We start from the raw sequence: 12,671 nt of genomic DNA on the forward strand, positions 1-12,671 counted from the left end.
CTGGCAGATTTTGTAATCGTGAATTCACCGCACAGTTCAGCCCTTCACTGGTCTCGTTATCAAGCACATCATCTTTCTTCGAGACCATCTCCAGACTAAGCTGTGAATTTCGCAGTTTTAAGCCCACGTTCGGTATGATTTCATCGTAAGTCAAACTCTTCAAATGGACTGTATACTTAACTTGGATTGCCTCTATGCATAATTCCAGTGTGTATACAAAAGAAAATATTCAACAGGCTGACTGACTGCTTTCGCTCAAAACTTTCTTCCACTTCTATCGTTCCTCCGACTAACTTGATACCTTCAAGAGACTTCGGAGGGAACTTTGTCAAGTCTGAGAGAATGGAAACTCGGAATACATCAGAGAAAACTTCCACTGCAAACTGTGCACGTCAACTGAGTGTTTTATGAGTCGGGGAAGGTCGGATTGAATTCCAGGTTTCATCCATTGCAGCCTTCCTGCGCCTTGTACGTATACATTGGAGAATATCTGTGTCGGTTGCATCACTTCGGACTTTAAACGTGTGCCACGCGCTCGTTATTTTTTTTTTTAAGTCTTTCTTCATCAAACGTCACTCTCATTCCTTGAAAATGACACAAACGTGGCACTTTGGGTTATTTTTCTTCTGTTCCCTTCGCCGGCTCGCTTTTCGTTCCTGGAATTCGCCACATGCCTGTTCATATGTAAACTTGTCTGTGTCTTTGACAGCTAAGGGGGGGGGGGGCATTCCAAGCCCTGCGTGGCTTGAGATATCCTTCCTCCAGGGTAACATCCATAGCAATTTTCTTTTTGATTTGCTGCGTGATGGTCTCAGCGCATAGAAGCCTAATGATCATTGCGGACACTCTAACTCAAGGCCTCAGAGTGTGGAAGATTACAAGCAATAATATAAGCTGTATACCCCCGCCCACCCCGCCTGCCCACGCTCCGCTGAGGTATTTCCAGAATGCCGCCGGCCCTGATGGATTTATGAGCGGGCCATACTTTGGTAAACAGTGATGGTGGTCAGCTTTGTCCTCCTCCGGTGTGATGTAGTGAAGGTCCCCATAAAAATGGGAAAACCAGGTTACGGTCACCACAGAGTTGGGCTAAACAATAAAAGGTTTTATGAGCAGATATAGGCCTGTACCATAAATGCTGGAATCTGCGGTTGGAGGCACATTAAAACAATAATGACAGGGAGGAGCTCTCAAAAGATCCCCGCAGTCACTAAGAGGTCTTTTTAGAAAAGACACATAGGAAATTATGGCAAAGAGGCCCGTAGAGCATTTTGGCAACAGTCCCTTTTTTTATTTTTTTTTTTTGCTTTAGTGTGAATATACTGAGTAGATTGACAAAGTTGCAAGTGGCGCTGTGTTCATTGATAAGTTCAGCTTGTTCTCACGTTGTACGGCCGGGCCCCTCATTACACGTCGGCAAAGCTGTTGGGTTTGACCGGTGCACAAAGCTCAGCTGTGTTAACAAACACATACTGTACAGTACACGCATGAAAACCAGTAGACAGAAGCCCAAGTAGACTGTAAAGTCAATAAGTTTCTCAGCGTGCCCACTCAGACACATACAGGCAATAAGGAATGCAATGATGGCAGATGCTGGAAAATGCTACCAGGATGCTAATGCTAGGTGCTAATCACAAAGTCAACGTGTTAGAAGGCATTGTGTGACACAAGCCAAGACATTTCCACAAGTGAAAACACGTAACAACAATGGCATTTTGGAGCCTGAAAATGCAGAACTGACAAGTGGACTCAAAGTGTCTTTTTTTTTTTTTTTTTTTTCTTCTACTTCAAAATGACACCATTATCAGTTCCATCTATACTGACGACACTTGCCGGAAAATGGAGGACATGTCAAGTGTTAAGTACCAGAGCTGTCCAAAATGTGGCGAATTCCAGGAACGAAAAGAGAGAGAGAAAGAGAGAAATTTTAAAAAAGGGGTGGACTTAGCATGGCCGGATGTGGATTTTAGTCCGGCCCACTAATCGACCCTCATGCGTGTGACGTGGTCGCGAGGCGGCCAAATTTCATCTCAGCCTCCTCGATGAAAGGCTTCTTTTTAGGCTTCTTCCTACTCCCGCGTCGGCGCGAGCGACAACTGCCGCATTGATTCACATCGACAGGTCTGCGACGCATGCCACGCACACATCAGGAATAGTTGCTGCTCTGATCGGTCCATTATGTCACATGTTGCGATGACATACAGTTTCCCACAGAGAAGAGGACGTAGCACGCAGCTCGTTGCTGCTGCAAAGCAAGCTAGTTTGGCAGCGGCGTGGGTGTTATGTCACCTATGTGTGTGTAAATAAGCTACTCACCCACATTCCCCCTTAGCCGCCACCTTCCAGATCGTTTTCACAATAAAATTAAATGCATCGTCTCGTCATCTCGGTCCACTTTATGTTTGTAGCTCCAGCTCTGTTAATGCACGGCTCCGTCACAACCAAATCAACAATGGTGGACTGCCGTGTTGTTTTAGCATTCGCGCTTACGCTTACACTGTTATGTCCTGTTATTGTTGTTTTTTTTTTCGTTTTTTATCGGTCTACATCCAAAATATTAGCACTCATATACAAACAGTCTGTTCCAGACGGCGCTCCTGCTGTTCAATCCAGAAAAAAAAAAATTCTGAATGTTGTGACGTAAACTTGAATTGCTATTTTGAACTTCAAAGGGTATAATTTGTTTTTATTGGCTTTATTAGGGTTATTTCTCTGAGTCTAAGAGTTTCATATATTTTGTATTCATTTTAATCAAGTGCTGTAAATTCTAATACAATATTTGAGGTTGTATTTATGTAGCCCAAATGTTTGGGAATATATGGGTCATAATTTCTCATAGCTAACTGTTGCTGAATATTGTTCCTTGTTTCAATAGTTTTACTTGATGAAGTCTCTTCTAACATTTCATACTACAAAAATTAATAAAAGCATGTATCATTCCTGCTGATATTGTATCGATATCAGTGTGGGACAGTACTCTAGGCTGCAGTACCAGTATTTTATTGGAAGTGAAAAAGTTGTATTGGGACACCCCTACTTTGTATCAAGGAATACTTGGTATGGAAAATGTTGTATCGGTACATCTTTACAAAACCTCAGGGTATATTTTTCAAGTGAGTAGTTTCGATTTGCCTGAAATTATTATTTTTTTATTTTAGATTTAAAAAAACAAAATAGTGGTCACTTTTAATTATTAACATTTTTGGGGAACACGGGTGTCTTTGTCTTGCAATGTCTTGTTTACATGTCAAATTCTAAACCCAGACGTACACGGATAGGCAACATTTATATAAATCTACAAAACTAGTAGTTTCTTTACAATTGTTGTCTCCTGGCCTGACATGCATAATACAGTGTTCACTACGTATGTAAAAAAAAAAAAAAAAAAAAACTTCCCTGCTTTTACTAGGTCATTCTCATGTATACATATCCCTAGAAATTCACCAATAAATGTTGTGACTTCATTCCGACCCATGAAAACGACTTCCTTTGCACCTTTTCTCTCGCGATGTTGAGCTGCTTTATTAGGTCGCTGTGAAGATTTAGGCAAGATAGAAAGAAGGCTTTGCCAGGGCTTGCCCCAACATCTTTAGCGCCTGGGCATTAGCCATCTGCAGGCACATGTGCAGGAGAGCTCAGGGAGGAGGTGTGGCGTGAGGGCCCCGTGTCTGTGTCGTTGCCACCGAATCAGACAGGAAGTCCAAAATTAGTCCTGGTCCACTTGAATTCGAAAGCATCCGCCATAGCGTTAAGTCTAATCAAGTGTTGACCAGTTTAGTGTCTCACCTGATGACATTGACATGACTTGAACTCTTCTGGTTTCGTTCACTTCCAGCCAAACATCCACTCGAATAAAACGCACTCTGCGTAGGATGTGTTCATTGACGTGAAGGGAAAAAAAGAATGCATCAACATGAGTCGAGGGACACTTGATTGCAGATGTGGATGGAGCGTGTCCAGAATGTGCTGAACATTCCAAAATGCTGGCAAGATCTGCTCAGTCACCACCAGCGCCGGCTGCTCTTCCTCCACTCTTTTCATCGCGCGCAATAATCCAAATGACATAACGACCCATTGTTTGTTTTAACCTGACGGCTCATCTCCTCGGCAGAGGAAAGGTTTAGGGAGCCCTCTTTACTGCTCCCTCACACCCCTGATTGGCCTGAAGAAAGGCAGCGAGAAGCAGCAGTAAAAATAGTTTGACACCCTCAAGGTCCAGCCGGCAATCTCCTTTCCACCCTTGCCCATAAAACTCTTTGAATCCTCTTCTAAAAATCCCACTCCTCGCTCCATCCTCCCCCCCGCCCCCCTCACTCTCCACCGAACACTCATTTTCAGCTTTGCTCCAGATCGCTTGCATAACCGCCTATTGCTGCGAGGTTCCCATGTGTGATTGATGCTTCAATCGGGCCCATCGCGTCGCTCGAACGTCCGCCGCCACTTTCCGGCCCCGCAACTGAGGCGGACCGCCTAATATCAAGTTAGCAGATCAAGACTTTAATCTCGCACTATCAGATTTTGCTTTAAGCCAAAATAGCCTGTTCAACATCTTAGGCGTGATACTTATTGAGGCTGGACCAAGACCAGCAACCTGAACTGCGGTGATAACACCAGTTGAACCTTGCGTGACCCTCTTTTCTCCATTTTGCAATCACGCAGTCATGAGGATGCAATATGCTTTGATTGGAGACCACCTTAATGGAGCCACATCTTTCATATTAAACTCAGATGGCACCACTGATGCTTCGCCATTTGACATGAAACTTGTAAACATCCATCCATTTTCTAGAAAACTTATCCCGTTCGGGCTCACCACACTCTAAAAACAGTTGGGTTAAAAATAACAGAATTTTGGGTGAAAAATGGACAGATCCACAATTTGGGTTAATTTGACCCAACTTTCGTGGTCTGTTTTGTACAAAACAATGCAAGAAAGTGGGTTAAATTGACCCAATTTGTGTATCGGTTAGAGATAGACCGTTATGCTTTTTTCAGAGCCGATACCAATTATTAGTAGTCAAGGAGGCCGATAACCGATATTTGGAGCCGATATTCCGTTTCAGTAAAAAGGAAAATATTGTCATCTACATTTAAAGAAAAATTTACACTTAACTTTGTTGCAGCGTCTTCAAGCATGTTGATTGAACAATGTTTCAGGTTTGCATAATGATTTTTTTTTTGTTGTTGTTATTATTTCAAGAACGTTTTGACGATATACATCTCTGTTATAAAATTATAACAAAAAGTTCAGCGAGCACACGGGGTGGGTCAGCATGTCTTATAAAAGATAAATGAAAACTTAAACAATAGCTCCATGTAGTTTTTCTCCAGTAAATGACAATTTCAAAATGACAAGAATGTTAAACTTTCACTTATCTTTGATTTGATTTCCACAGTTTTAAATTGATTTATTATCGTTCAGCAGTGTTTTAAAAAAGGCTGATGCCGATATTTGTCAAAAAGCCAAATATCGGTGTTGATAATCGGCCCGGCCGATAATCGGTCCATCCCTAGCATCGGTCCATTTTTGACCCAAAATTGTGTTATTTTTAACCCAACTGTTTTTAGAGTGACCAAGGCTGAAGTCTATCTCTGGCAGATTACACCTTGGACTGATCACCAGTCAAGGCTCTGTCGCAGAGTTTTTTGCAAAATTGGTACATGAGTTATATCAGTAGAGATGGCATTTAGTTGCCTGTGTCTTTCGCACAGAAACGTGGGCAAGTTCACACCGCAACCCGGCTTCCTGCAAACAGAAAATGAGATGCGTATCGACCTTGCGTCCATGCCCGTAACTGGTGTGATGTATAAAGTACCGAGCAGAATATGTCTGTCTCGACTTCACTCCGCTGTCCCAACTTCCCACCATTCCCATGTAGACGCTATTCCACCTCTACTATTCCTCCGGTACTTCCTACGATTTCGAAAGCAGAATAAACAAAAAGAAAAAAAAAACGGAGACAGTGAACAATAACGTTGTCAGGCCAGATTGAAATGTTGCGACAGTTTAACAAGATCTGAGATGTTCAGGAAATTTGTTCCACAATTGAGGAGCATGGAAACTTTTTTAGTTTTGGTTCCAGAAACAGCCGATAAAACTGCACCTGATGATCTGAGGGTCTGGAAGTCTCACAGGGAATTTAAAGGTCTTGAATATATTAAGGTCCAAGTCCAGTCAGAGCTTTGTAGACTAAGAGTGTATGATTTTAAAATCCGTCTTTGACTCACAAGAAGCCAGTGTAGAGATTTTAGGATGGGTGCGCAGTGGTCCAGTTTTTGGCACCAGTAAGAACTGGAGCAGTTCTGGACCAGATGCAGGTGTCCGACTGATTTCTTTTTTTTTTTTTTTTTTTTGAACAGACTTGTAAAAACGCTGTTACAGTAGTCCAATCGGGCTACAATTTGTCCATTTTCATTTTCGATGGATAGATCACACAAGACTAAAAGTCAAATTTAGAGTTTTGTGTTTGCATTTCACAACTTCTCGTTTCTGGATTAGAATATTTTCAACCTTCGATTTTCCACTCCATATAGACCGAGCAAACATTTCTCTATAGCGTTAATCCTCTATGTTCCCATCCCCCTTTGCACGATGCTCCAGTCTGTTTTTTTTTTTCTTCTCCGCTTGTTCTGGTCTACCGCAATGGGTAGGATGAACTTTCTCCCTACTGGCTGGAAAATTAGCATCTTCTGACAGCCATTACCCGAATTGTTAATGCAGTCAAGGAATGCATGGCTGTGCTATCAGTGCAGGTGATGGAAGGGTGGGGTGGTTGTTGCCACAGCTCAGGCCTGCACACTGTGCTCTTATCACATTGGGTAAACACAGCCTGGGCCTGCATTGAATGAAGTGTCACAGTGAGTGGGGGCGGAGCAGATCATACTCCCCCACACATACACACCATGCAGATAATCCCACTCCCAAATGCTGTTGGCAAGAGCCAGCTGTGGATCAGGTGGGGGTGGGGGGGGGGCGGAGTGGGGAAGGAGAGGCCTTGTCGAGGTAATGGGATAGGTAACAGGGTGATTCAGTCGTGCTGATAAAGCTCCGTTTTAAGAACCATCCCAGGCGTACCAGTCTCCACGCTTAATGTCTTTAAAGCAAAACAGCCTACAGAGCGATACGGTATGCGGATGTATAATATGAGCCGCACTGTAACATAGCGTGGAATAAAAACTGCCTGCATGGGTTATCCCCGCCTGCAACTGTACTCTTGATCGCATGACACACACGCAGATCAATGTTATTATCTTACAACACACACTCGACTGGTGATTGGGAAAATTGCCACTTTGTGGATGTTTGTGACGCCGTGGTTTCCATTGCCAGTAGAGTGGAAAGTCCGCAACCTTTCATGTGCCTATTCTGAATTTAACCAAAAGTGTTCAGTCTGAAAACGGTTGGGTCGAAATAACCCAATTTGGGTCACAAAGGGGCCGACTTGCTACTGTGTCAATTTGACCCAGTTTTGTATGCGTTTTATACCGTATTCTGGGGTTTCTCAGAGTATATTATGCGAGGCAAAATGATGAAAAATGTGGCATCTTTCTCATGTCTACACATTGCTACATGCTTGAGCTACAAAAATATATCTGCCGAAAGCCTCCACTGACTGGAATGCATCACACTGGGGCATCGCAAGAGGCGCTAGCCAGAAGCTAGCTCATATGCTAACAGGCTTGAGCCTACGAATGATAATGAAGTAACTTTTAATTGCGCCGGATAACCATTGTTATGAATGAAGACACTCTTATAAAGTGGGGAAGGGCAACTCATTCCCGAGCCGAGGTGCGTCACCACTTTAGCCGTGCCCAAAAATCAGGAAAACTGAAATGGTGAAAGCCGTGAATCCAAATTCGAACAAAGGAATTTGGTCTTTGTGTATCGCACTTTGATCGTTTTGGCACATGTCTCGAAGCCGCCAAAGCCGTGCGTTTGCATAACAAGTAGCAACAATGCTGTATGGAATGTTGCAATGTTGAGGAGGAGCGACGCGGGCTTTCGGGAATGTGACGCAAGTTGGCGGCCGAACAGAAAACAGCTGGATTTGACCGAGGCTGTAATTACTGTGAGAAAAAAAAAGGACCCAAAGCGTCGGTCACCTTGACTCTGGATGCTAAATGCTCGCCCGGGTCCCCCGAGCGAGGCGCCTGGCACTCGAGGAAAAAAACAAGTGTAATAGTGTTGCATTGAGTGTTCAAGGTGGGAAACCTTGAATAATGGTGAGATGAGAGCGAGCCGGAGAGGCGAATCCAAGTCATCTAGCGGGTCACCAGGAGGTGAGGCTGCCTACTTGCCGGGGTTCAGGAAAAGTTCAGCTGCATAGCATTAGGCAAATGAGGGAGACCGGGGAAAAAATGTGAGGGTTGGGAGTGACGAGAGGATGGTTGGGGAGGGGGGGGGGGGGGGGGGGGGGGACAGGGTCAAACGAAATGGAAGGAGGGGCCTTGGATGGGAAATACGTTGGAAAGTATCACAGCGCATGTTTTTAAGAACTTAAAGTAGACCGAGGGAAGGCCGCTTTCACGGTGGTGCCTCTCTCGGGATGGTCTGCGGAGAAGCGAGGTGACGTGCTGAATGGGTTAAACGTAGGAGGCGCAACGGATGAAAGCAAAGGGAGGGACGGGGGGCGGCGGGGGTGAAAGGGGTGGGGGGGTTAGTGTGGGGGGCGGAGCCTCAGCCCTCAGCTGCTGCGCCTTGTCACATTGCTGCAGAACATGATAGTGGCGACACTCTCGCACCGTGTGGGCTCGATCCTTCTACGCGCACGGACGCAAACGACGCGCTTCTGCTGAGGAATCCGTGGAAGGACGCCGCTTCGCTTCGGTTCGGCTCGGCTGCCGAATTGCAGGCTCGCGCAGCGGACGAGGCTCGCCAGGCTGGGGGACGACAGCTGACTGTTATAAAAGACAAACAAACAAACCAACAACAAAAAAAAAAAAAAGCTGCAGTCGGACGGGATTCCCTCGACTATTTTGCGTGCGCTTTCCTCTTTGGGATTTTATTGTGCGCATATTTTTTGCGCGTCTCCGCCGCAGCATGCAGACTGTTCTAAATGTCCTCCACTAGCTTCACATCGCGTTAAAAACGACATGGCAAATGTTGAAATGGATCTATCACTTTTGCTCTGATCCCGTTTGGTGCTCTCTGTTTCTACCTCGGCTGGTGTGCGCACTAGTTTGATTTCTTTTTATTTTTATTTTTTGGGGGTGTGTGGGATAACGGCCACCCCCCCCGCCCCCCGTTTGGCCCGTATGATGTACGAAAGTGTGGACGTAGTGGGACTGAACCCCAGCCCGAACCCCTTTTTGATGATGGATTACTACAACCAGAGCAGAGGGTCTCTGCTCCCGGAGAAAGGACTGGTGCCCGGGGCTCCTCATCCTTACAGCTCGTCGGTCAGAAACCAACACTGGAACGGCTCCAATCATTGTAGGTACCCCTGTGCCCCCCCCCCCTCGCCCCCCTCCCCCAACATCCACTGAATTGTGTGGATTACCTTTCACGTGATGGCATTTAATGTAGACCTCTATATTTTATGTTTTTTTTTTCTTTCTCACAAATACACCATTTCTCACTAATCCAGAGCTTCATATCTGCATTATATATACTTGACCCACTTTCTTAGTCCCTCTTGTGTGCATCCACACTCTTGGCTCATTTTTTTTTCCCTCAGTCTGGGGCCACAAGACTGAAATATGCACTTAATACAAACACAGTTCTGCAAGGCATGCCGACTTTAATTAGATCAAACCGTTCCTGCCAGTCTGCTACCTCTCGGTAATCTCTGTGGCCACAAGACACACTTCCTGAGCAACGCTGTGGGTTTCATGTGTCAAAAAAACACTCAAATAAATGTATTAAGCTTCAAAACATGACCTGTGCTCGTTTTAGGGGAATACTCTGTGTTGTGTGTGCTTAGTGTAGTAGTTTTATTAGGGCCTAGTGACATTGCATGGCAAGTTTATATATATTTTTTTTAGTGGCACGACACCGTATGTGCAGCAGCAATAGAGTTTTATTGCAACAACAAAGTCTTTTTGGCAGCTCTGCAAAGCCGAGGCAGTGCAGGCAGGCCTTTAAGCGAGGGATAGCTCTGTTGTCTTTCACAGCTGAAGGAGTGTAAAAAGACAGGAATCTCCACAGGCTCTTAAGGGCCAATTTCCTCCTCGACTCGAGACTGTAGAAGCACATGACAAAGGGATTTTTTTTTTTTTTTTTAAGGGGGCTTTCTGATGTGTGGCGGGAGCAATAAAAGCCCTCACGACCACTCTGTTTGCTGCTATCTCGCTTTTGCCTAATATCGCAAATAAACCCCCTTTGGTCGGAAAGCACAACAGAAGATAGGCCGCAAGCTTGATAGTAATTATTGAATTGGCCCACTAAACAGCTTTAGTGGCAGAATTGATTCGAACCATGTGAGCTCGGGTGAGACTGTGTGTGTGTGTGTGGGGGGGGGGGGGGGGGTTTGGCCCAGGAAAAGACCTCTGATCCCTCACCCCACTCCACATTGTTTCGCTCGGCCGTGGAGTCGCTGCGCGTTTGGATGTGGGCATTATAGCCTCTGTTTGCCTCACCGGTGCCATGTAATAAAAAATGTAGTGGGCGACTGGGGACCGGTGGTGGTGGTGGTGGTGGTGGGTGTAGTGGCGAAAGCAGTGCAACATGCTCTGGTGTCATCACGTGGCCGTGGGACTTATTAGATCATAGGGCCCATAAAACAAATCCTAGCGCGTTTCTGTCTTCACCTCTGCATCTTAAGCAAGAATTCTAAACAGCCAGGTTCAAAAGCAAAGAGACATTTCCCAAAACATCAGATGGCACTCTGTTTTTCTTGTTCTTTCCTTTTTTTTTTTTTTTTTAAGCGGATGCTTAAAATACCGCTTGTATCTGGGTAATGTTCTGTTCTCTGCATGGGATTGAAAAGCTTTTTTAGTTTTCGTTTTGGCTAGTTGTTTTTCAAGCCTATGCAAGCCTTTTAGCTCTTTTTAGCGGGTACAGTCATGATTGCATTTTGTTTGAATGCTTCATGTTGCCCGAGGTCTCCTTTAGTTGAAAATAATGCAATATGTTCTAATCAGGGTCTTTTCCGGTACGGGGACTATGTTGATATCACAGTTGAGTTAGCTGTCAACACTTAAATTAAAACACAAAATATTGATTTAAAGGGAGGTTTATTATAATTATTTATATATATTTATTTATATATATTCACGAGTGTGCAGTACATGATTGACACTTCACAAGCCACACCTCTGTCTCGAATTGATTATTTTTCCTCAGGTGCGATGGTTTCTTGCATATCAAATCAGAGGCACAGGATGGGGCCCAAGATGGCTATTAATTTTTTCTGATAATGATGATAATGTTTTAATAAATATGACAAAAAGTGAAACTTTTTTTTTTTAGATTGTAAAACTCACCCGAAAGATAGACCAACAAAAGATAGATAAACAAAAAAGCACTGGTCTATCAAAACCACCATTTGAAGTGACCAACAGTTGGATAAAGGCCTAACGTGTTCATGTTTTGATTGTCAACTTGTCTTGAAAACAGAATAAGTCTTTGGCATGTTGGTGATATGCGGAGCCAAACTGCTGAATGTGTGTAATGAAAGACTCTGGTCTTGCAGATTAAATGCCCGTCAAAAACCTTCCAGCAATTACGGACTCATGCATGAAAGAATGTGCGTGGCCTTGTTCACATGACTGTCACACGCACAAATGGGGGGTTCTGATGGAAAAGAGGGATTGCATGGTGGGCTCAAAATGCTCAACAGCCCATAGACTTCTTGCGCTTTGTCTTTTCTTTTTTTTAAAAAAATCTTCTCAGGCTGTCCACTGTATGAAAACAAAACCCTCACCAGGGATTTTTCATCGAGAGTGTCCAGGGCAGGGCGGGCTTTTGCTAGGTTGTCTTCCGAAGTTAGGAGTGACTGCCAAGTGGGCTAGCGGGTATGAACATAGCCTGGAGGGGGTCAAATGAATTGCGGCTTAATCTTACTCATGTGCTATTTAAGGATGGAAGTAGTCTTGCAGGAGGCAAGACCCACAAATTAAAAAAAAAAAAAAAAAAGTGTATTTTTTTTTTCCATGTAGAGGGAGGTCAGCCAGACATTTAACCATCAGAAAAATCTGTATGCATCTTAAGTGTCCTTTTGTTGTGGTTGTCAGACGGAAACACGGCAAGGCGGGGGTGTTGTGTTTAGACTTGGCCAACAGATTTGTGTTAGGCATGCAAACAAACTGCGAACGTCCTCCCCCTCTCTATTTCATATTCTCAAGAACTGTGAATTCACGCTCAGCTCTTGACATTGATGGGAATTTCGCTATCCCAAACATCCGGACTAAGAGGTCATTGAAAATGCACCACGCTTGCTTTTCTTCATTAATCCACTTAAGGGTCGTGGCAAAGCAGCTTTCTACATCAGTAAAATTGCAATCTGTGACTGCGTTGACATGAAGTAGTAAAATCCCCCAAAATGAATATTCTAAACTGCGCTATTAGTGCCTCGGCCGTCGAAGATTTTCTTTGCCATCCATATTGAGAGAGTGGCCTGTAAAGGTCCCAGATGTTGAAGTGGCATTGAGACAAGGTCCTCTATTCTTCTAGGGAAGGGAAGTGTCAGACAGGCCCCTTATTGTGCCACATGCCCGCGCCGCTTTTCAGC

At 44.4% G+C, this 12,671-nt stretch overlaps 1 protein-coding gene across 5 annotated transcripts in view; it reads left to right on the forward strand.

Annotated features, from left to right (window-relative positions):
* Positions 1-12,671, forward strand: part of raraa (retinoic acid receptor, alpha a) — a 171,894-nt gene that overhangs the window by 111,198 nt on the left and 48,025 nt on the right. Inside the window, exon 1 of one of the 5 annotated variants that reach the window (XM_086016735.1) lies at positions 8,683-9,433. The exons of the other annotated variants lie outside the window; for them this stretch is intronic. Within the exon in view, the coding sequence (XP_085872861.1) occupies positions 9,256-9,433 (178 nt within the window). The 5' untranslated portion in view covers positions 8,683-9,255. Of the gene's footprint in view, positions 1-8,682; positions 9,434-12,671 lie in introns of those variants that run through there. 5 annotated transcript variants of the gene reach the window in all.

The sequence above is a fragment of the Filicampus tigris genome, chromosome 19 (genome assembly GCF_054856515.1).
Source record: "Filicampus tigris isolate MCC_2025a chromosome 19, RoL_Ftig_1.0, whole genome shotgun sequence".
Classification (NCBI taxonomy): domain Eukaryota; kingdom Metazoa; phylum Chordata; class Actinopteri; order Syngnathiformes; family Syngnathidae; genus Filicampus; species Filicampus tigris.